The sequence below is a fragment of the Rhinopithecus bieti genome, unplaced genomic scaffold (genome assembly GCF_001698545.2).
Source record: "Rhinopithecus bieti isolate Rb0 unplaced genomic scaffold, ASM169854v2 scaffold_7684, whole genome shotgun sequence".
NCBI classification, from domain to species: domain Eukaryota; kingdom Metazoa; phylum Chordata; class Mammalia; order Primates; family Cercopithecidae; genus Rhinopithecus; species Rhinopithecus bieti.
In genome coordinates this window covers 3,725,059-3,733,496 of record NW_016806071.1, presented here as the reverse complement: position 1 = coordinate 3,733,496, position 8,438 = coordinate 3,725,059, and the positions used below count along the sequence as shown (strand labels likewise).

At 36.6% G+C, this 8,438-nt stretch overlaps 1 protein-coding gene across 1 annotated transcript in view; it reads right to left on the bottom strand.

Moving 5' to 3' along the window:
- Nucleotides 1-3,265: 3,265 nt before the first annotated feature.
- Nucleotides 3,266-8,438, bottom strand: part of TUT4 (terminal uridylyl transferase 4) — a 142,844-nt gene continuing 137,671 nt past the window's right edge. Inside the window, 2 exon segments of the mRNA XM_017874598.1 lie at nt 3,266-3,986; nt 5,170-5,328. Of these exon segments, the coding sequence (XP_017730087.1) occupies nt 3,919-3,986; nt 5,170-5,328 (227 nt within the window). The 3' untranslated portion in view covers nt 3,266-3,918.

Below are 8,438 nucleotides of genomic sequence, written 5' to 3'. Positions count from 1 at the left end.
GGAGGTGGAGCTTGCAGTGAGCTGAGATGACATCTCTGCACTCCAGCCCGGGCGACAGAGTGAGACTCCGTCTCAAAAAATAAAAAGAATTAACTGGGGTCAGGATGGTCTCAGATCCTGTAACAAGAAGGCAATGAAGCAAAAGGCTCTAAAGATTTAAGAAAAAGCATGCCAGAAATTTTACACTTTGCCAAAGTTGTCTTAAAATACAAAGGCTATAGATGTTCTCAAGTTTGTAAAAACTTGAAAGTACAAATCATGAGCCTTTGAGAAAAAAACTGCCCAATAATGAAATTCAACTAAAGAAGAAATGAATCAAATTAAGGACTTAGGAACAAAGAATCAGTAAAAGGAGTGTTAGTAAACACTTCGGAAACTTTAAAAATAATGGGCAGTGATTATAAAGTCAAAATTAAATATTACGAATACTGTCTATATAGAAATAAGTAGAGTGCTGGTTTCATCTTTCACAGCAGGAATCACATACAGCCTCTAATTAAAACATACATGAAGCTAGAAAAAAAAAAGCCTCTTTATTGTTTTCCATAATTGTCCTAATTTTAGGAGGAATCTTACAAGACTAGATTCTCTCGTGGGAAAAGTGTTTTTAAATTGAGCATTTTTTCAGTTTCACACTTGTTTTCCTTTTGTTAATTTCCTGTATTTATTAAATATAGCGTATGAGCCCACTTTTGTAAAACTATTTGTATATATGTGCCTATGTGACTAAGAGAGATGGTTGGAATGAATGAAGTTCACCAGATAGTACTTCTGTCTGGCTGATGAACTTTTGAGTGATTTTTAAACTTTGTACTTTTATATAATGCTTATTTTCTTTTTACAATAAACATGTTAATTTCTACAAGGAAGAAATGAGTTGCTGGGAGTTGAAAGCTTTTTTATAAGCATACCAACACATTTTACATATTGTTTGCTGGAACTACAAACTCATAACCACTTTTATGAAGGGCAATTTGGCAATATGTAGCAATGTACAGGAACTTTAGAACTTTTGATCCTTTTACCCAGTGATCCCACTTATGGAATTCACCCTAATAGAATAATTACATGTACACACAAATAGCTTTATCCCATCATCATTTTACACATTATATATATATATATGTTTATATGAGAATAACTAGAAACAGCAAAAATGTCCATCTGTACGGAATATAAACAAATATATTACACAGTACATATTTTCAATAATCCCAATGTCAAGGGAAAATACTAATCCCCGTTATTAAACAATATTTCAAAACAATTTGGTCTTAAATGTGTGTGTTCTCCCTGTGTAAGACTGATAATTTTCTACTTAACGGCTCTACAATGAATCTGAACTCATAATCTACTTTGCAGACTTAAAATCCGAGCTTCTACTGTATCAATTTTAAACTACATTCTGTTTTTCGACAGAACAGTTTTGCCAATTATTGAACACTGGCAGTTACTGAAGGAGGGGCAGATGAGATGCTGAAAACTAGTATCTGTAACACTATCATATAAGTAAAACCTAGGCTATTGGTTACTAGGTTGCCAGTTAATAGCTTTTGCCAAGTGGTGTTATACTGCCTTCCTTAAGGAAGAAAGGCTGAAGGGTAGGGGCATTCTGTTATTGGAAGTTGTTTTATTTTTAATGACTATTTCAAATACAATCCTCCCCTTGGTATCTGGTGGGGGATTGGTTCCAGGACCTCCCACAGATATACCAAAATCCAAGGATGCTCAAGTCCCTGATATAAAATAGTGTAGTCTTTGCATATAACCTATGCATATCCTCCTTTATACTTTAAATCATTTCTAGATTACATATAATGCCTCATACAATGGAAATTCTGTGGGAAAAGGTGTTATACTGTATTGTTTAGGAAATAATAACAAACTGTACAAGTTCAGTACAGACACAATTTTTTTAAATATCTGCAATCCGTGGTTGGATGAATCCATAGATGCAAAACCCATGGATATGGAGGGCCTACGATACATACAAAAGTAAAGAGAATAATAAACACCACTGTATACATCATTACCTGTTCTCCAAGATGTGGAAGGACACGAAGTACCGAATGTTAATTTAAATCTTGAATGCTCCAAGTCATTTTAACATAAATGCATAGTTGGGTCAGGTATCTTGTTAACAAATGATTTAAATCCACCACTTAATAGGATTCTGAAGGATGCTGACGCTTTAATAGAAAAAATATTAAATATACCTAACTTTAACTCAGGGCTGTAAATACAGCACAAATACCCTCAATCTCCTGCAATAGGTTTCAAGTGTCTTCCATGTTGCAAAATATGGAAAGGGCCCAAGCAGTCTCCTATTTTAAAGTAGTATGTATCAGAGGAAGCACAGCAAAGATAGCCCATTGTCCTTACATTTTTATCTACTTATTCTGCACATTTCCAAATAGATCTATAGCATCATTTAGCCTAAAATCCCAGGCAACTGGACAGGCTAATTAAGGGGTTAGAGAAAATTACCTCACCTCACTGCTAAAACAGCTGAAACATTATACCACCACCAACTCGAGTCTGAATTCCAATACCCAATAAGAATAAATTCCAAATATTACTGGTAAATAATTATCACCTTGGCAAGTGTGCTTTCCAGGTAGAAGTATAGGATTCAAAATGAATAGAGTCTGGGCTGGGTACGGTGGCTCAACGCCTGCAATCCCAGCACTTTGGGAGGCCAAGACAGGTGACCAGCTGGACCAACGTGGTAAAACCTCGTCTCTCCCAAAAATACAAAAATTAGCCAAGTGTGGTGGCGCATGCCTGTAATCTCAGCTACTCAGGAGGCTGAGGCAGGAGAATCGCTCGAACCCGGAAGGCAGAGGTTGCTGTGAGCCGAGATCCCACTACTGCGCTGCAGCCTGGGCGACAGAGACAGCTTCTGTCTCAAAGAAAACAAAAAAAAAGTTATCTTCCCTCCACTCTAATTGCCAATATTAGTCTCAGTGTTTTAAAACTCTCCAAATACTTTTCAATTCAGACTCCAGCATGTAAATTTGCTTTTTGGAATCTACTGCTTTGCATTTCAGTTTTTATTTTCAAAGATAAATGGAAATGGCTTCTGCTTCTATCAACTTCATAATGGGTGTTGTGAACATTCAACCAAATAAAGGACATGAAATGATATTTGAATCTCTAAAACTAAAATCTGTGAGTTAGAATGCTCTATTCATTGAAATTAAAAGAAATCTCGTTACATAATATTTCCATCATCTATACAACAGATGAATTAACCAAATTTAACTCTTGTCAAAAAGATTTATTAACTTAAAATAGAAGTACTTCAAATACAGACAAAATCAACTTTCCGTTCAAGTTTGAATGTTCAATATACAAGTATGGAAAAGAAAAAAAAATCTGAATCTTCATGTTGTAATTTTATTTTATTTTTTTACCTTTTAAAAAGTTTTTGGCACTACAAGGTTCTGTAAAGAATAGAAGTGACAAATTTAAAACACATGAAATTCTTTCCTAACTCTTAAGAACAATATATAAAGTCTGAAGCAACCAAAGTATGAATACAGCTAATAGAAAATAAAGAATGTAATTTTTTAAATTCTCTCTTTATACAATTCATCAAGGTTAAACAAAACATAAAATTCCCTTAAAAATAGGGTAATAAAATAGATGAAATTTGTATCACTCAATTTGGTGATACTAGTAAAACTATAGTTCATATTTATATACAAATAATACAGTCTGTAAAACAGTCTTAGAATTTAAATAAGCTATCTAAACGTGTTAAAATTTTAAATCAGGACCTGATTTGTTTGCTTTCCATTAAATGTCACTTTTTCTGCTGAATGTAACTGACATTGAGGTACGGATACCCTTGAGACAGCAGGATTGGCTGGTTGCTGTGCATCGGTAGACCAGCTGAAAGAAAATGGACTCGCATTACTCCGACACGTTTCCTCTTGGTGGGTGGGGACAACGCTCTCTACACCGACGGGTGGCACATCTGTCTGTTGGATACAACACAGACAGGAAACTGAAAGGCTTGTGCCTGTTTATCTGACAACACCTTAGAATTAATTTTTAGTTAGCTTTCTTTTTTTTCTATTTATATAATAGGAGGAGATAAAGCATGCTGCAAAACATTTGAGAGAGTGGGGAGAAAAAGGAAGAAGGGAAGGAAATATCTGTATGTGAAAAAAAGGAGAGGACACGGAAGACAGGAGGAATCAAAGGGGAAAAACCCACTAGAGAAGAGTTGCAGACCTCTCCCCTCCTAAAAGGGCTTATGACTAATAATAACTTCCTTCAGTCCCAGTTCTTTGCTCAAGAGAAGAGCTCAACCACAGTCAAGGCTCTGCCACTCTATAATACAGGGATGCCCCAGTAGTATATGGCCAGACTCAGACAATGCCCATAAGAACAAATACCTCTGAGGCAAGTAGGTTAGATAAAATGCTCCAAGTTTCTAGGAATTCTTAGTTTACAATATTCATTACCCAGTGAAAGCCACTATTAGTACTATAATAGCACCAGCAGAACATAATAAATTTTAATGTCATTCAAGTCCTACGTTTACTAAACAAATCTGATTATGTCTTCCTTCCACTAAAAACCTTTCATTAGATCCCCATTGCTCAGTAAACCAAGTCCAAACTCCATAATATGGTCTAAGCCTACCCTCTCTAGCCTTATTTTATCACCATCTTTCCCATATACCTCTGTCCTCTAGCCCTAATATTTTCTCTTCTTTTTCATTATGCCAGGCAAAACTCAGCGACTGCATATATTAATCCCTCAGCTAAGCATCCTCCTCCTCCTCTCTCATCTCTAGGCAAAAAATAATCCTGCATCTCTTTCAAGATCTAGCTCAACTGTCAAAATCTTGTGATGTAATGATCTCTTAAATCCACATCCTGTTTGGACTTGCTAGGGTAATGTTAACTAATTCATCTGAACTCCTTTTCTATTTAACATGTCTGGCTTTCCTAATAAAATGTGCATCAAGTAATGGAGATTTTGTTTTACTCTTGCTTGAGCAACAAGCACCTAGCACTATCTGACACACAGTATGATCTCTCAGTAAATGTTTACTGAATTCATGAATTTTCACTCCCAGATCCTGGCCTTCACTAAGGCTCTCTATCCCAGAAACCCACCCAAGCCTGTTAACTAATTTGTATGCCATGGTACCTTGAGTATAGAAAGGTTTGTTGGGCTGAAATCGGGCATTTCCCTGATGCATGAAGTTCTGATGCAAACCATAAGGCCACGAAGCTGGGACAAGGGGGAAATGGGGACGCGGTGCATGTTCCCAAGGAATTGGAGGAGTCAGTCCTCGAAAGCCTGGCTCTGCATTTCAACAACAAGGGAAAAAGACATTTAAAAACATTAGTTCACTCACTGAAATATCCCTTCATTCCACAAAGATATATTCAGTACCTACTATTGGCTAAGAACTATGCTAAATGCAGAGAATACCAAACAAATTTTTTTAAAGAACAGAGCATAGGTATTTGCTCAAATTAGTCATGAGAGACATACAAGAAGATATATACACACACACACACACACACACACACACAACAATATGTAATAATTGCTAGTAGAACAGGCAAAATGTTCTGAAGAGAAGGCTAAACCCAGTCTTTGAAGGTTAGAGACAATCTTCCTAAGATGAATGACTTAATTTGAGTTTTAAAAAACAAGGAAAATTTAGGCAAAATAGGGAGGGGTGAAGGGCATTTTAGAGAAAAGGAGTATCATGTACAAAAGCATGAAAGCAGGAATGCACATCGAGTTTGGGGAACTGCAGAACAATCTGCAATATAGAGACAGGAGTGATGGAGGAAGTGGTAAGAGAAAAGGCGGGACAGGTAGGTGGGGATATACATTTCAAAAAACCTTAGTACATCATGCAAAGGAACTTAAGATTTTATCCTAAAGACAATGCAAACTATCCCAGAATCAATTATATCTTGGCCTGGAAGGAGATCCTATTAGAAGCTTGAGGCATTGTGGCATAATGGTTGAGAACTTGGGCTTTGAGGTCAAACAGGTTTAAGCTCAAATCTCATTTCCTAAAACTACTAAGGTTCCATTTTGAACCTCAGATTGTTATGAGGTTTAAACTGGATAACCAAAAGAAAGTAGCTTGCACAAGAGCTAGCGTATAGGTAAGGTACTCAAAAAATGTAAGTCCTATTCTTTTTATGGCTAACTATCCCCCCAAATCTTTCTATTTCCCTTTCAAATGTATCTTTAAGTACATTTTTTGAAGTGCAGTACCCAGTTTATATTCTGGATCATTTCTGGTGGCTTTTCTCATTCAGAGTCACTATATGCTAGGGAATAAAAGGGAATAACTGCTCTTATTCACTAAACTTTCCTAGCAGGAACTCAAATGAGGAAGTATGGGATAGGAAAGAGTAGGCAGCAAAAAACCTAAAGCCCTTGTGAACTGCATTCTTGTAAGCTGAATCTTCTCAGGAGGTGAGCTAGTTGACTGTGAATTCATAAAGCCAAGCTACAACTAAGGGCTGAAGCTGAAGGGCTCAGGGTGTACAAAAATAAATTAAACCAGTATGTTCAGAATTAGGTCATAACCAAATGAGAAATGATGTTTTAACATAAAAGGGTATTTTCAAAAGATATATTCCAATTCCCTTCACCTGTTTTTCATAACCCAAAATTTCCATAAAATGAGTAATACGATCTCATTAAATATAATTTCAAAAAAGGGGGAAAAAACATATAATAATCTCCTTCTCTGATACAATTATGATTATTGTTTTAATATATTTCCATTCAGTCCTTCCACTTTTAACACAGTGTAACTGTAGCTGTAATATCAATTATGAATTGGGTATCTATACAATGAATAGTAAGTAAAGTTTATTAGATAATTATACTATATAACAGGAATAATGTATCTAATATGGCAGGTTACTAAAGAGAAAACTAAACTACTAATAGAGAGAAAATGACAGACAAAAAACAATTTTTTGCTTCTAGAAGTTCAGTCTAATGGGTTATGCAGATGAGTAAACAGACAATTTCAGCAGAGTAAGACAAATGTTATGATATGGATATTAAGAAAATAAGGAGAACTTCCTGAAGAAAGTGATCTAAATTTAAAAATGGAAAATGAGTGAGTTAGCCAAGCTTTGAGGCAGCACAGAAGAAGGTGAGAGTGAGCAGCAGAGGTAACGGAGAGGACATTCCAAGCAGAAGGAACAACTTAAGCAACCAGGAGTAAGACACAGTACAGTATGTTTGTGGGACATTAATTAGTTCATTGTGACTAAAACATTGAGAACAACAAGTGGCAGGGGGATGGAAGACTTGAAATTATAAAAACGGAGCAGATACATCAAAGGGCAAAACACTGGGTCTGTCTTCATGGTTCTATAACTCAGTGACTATCACAATGCATGTCATGGCATATACACAATAAACATGCTGAATGATATAGCAGAAGGATCATGTATGCCATATATCCTTTGATCTTAGAAATCTAATTAAGTTACCATATTCTGGTACTTTTGCTCAACAAAACACCTTACTTGCTTTGTTCCAAAAGAAGCTGGAGATAGCAAAATAATGGATACTGGCAACAATTATCAATGGCAGCTAAGACTATTAAGTAAAAATTAATGATGAACTTCATAATGGATAACGGCTGATAAAACCTAACTCACAGATCAATCTTAAGTCACTAAAATAGTAACAACCAGACAGTAAGTTCCTTCCGAAGTGAGGAAACTGGAAATATATGGGACCCACCAAGCAGCATTCTTACCAAGAGAAAGAGCCTGAATCTAATCCAGTCTCTGAATCTAAATCCCAGTTTATAGGAAATACAGGGACAGAGGTACACGTTAAACGATGCCACAAAGACATAATCAGCCAACTCCAGAATATGGGAAATTCTACAGTGCCTTCAAAAAATAGTTAATATTGGGGGAAAAAAATAGAAGCAGCAACTGTTATAAAGGACAGTTAAGAGATATAAAAATCAAATACACAGTTTGAATTTTGATTCAAATAAATCAATAACAGGAATACTTTTTTAGGCTGGGCACAGTGGCTCATGCCTATAAACCCAGCACTTTGGGAGGCCGAGGCAGGCGGATCATGAGGTCAAGAGATCAAGACCAGCCTGGCCAACATGGTGAATGAAACCCCGTCTCTACTAAAAATACAAAAATTAGGGCCCAGCGTGGCGAGGCAGGCAGATCACTTGAGGTCAGGAGTTCGAGACCAGCTTAACCTACATAGTGAAACCCGTCTCTACTAAAATACAAAAATTAGCTGGGCATGGTGGCAGGCACCTGTAGTCCCAGCTACTTGGGAGGCTGAGGCAGGAGAATCGCTTGAACCCAGGAGGCAGAGGTTGCAGTGAGCTGACATTGTGCCACTGCATTCCAGCCTGGGTGACACAGCAAGACTCCCTCTCAAAA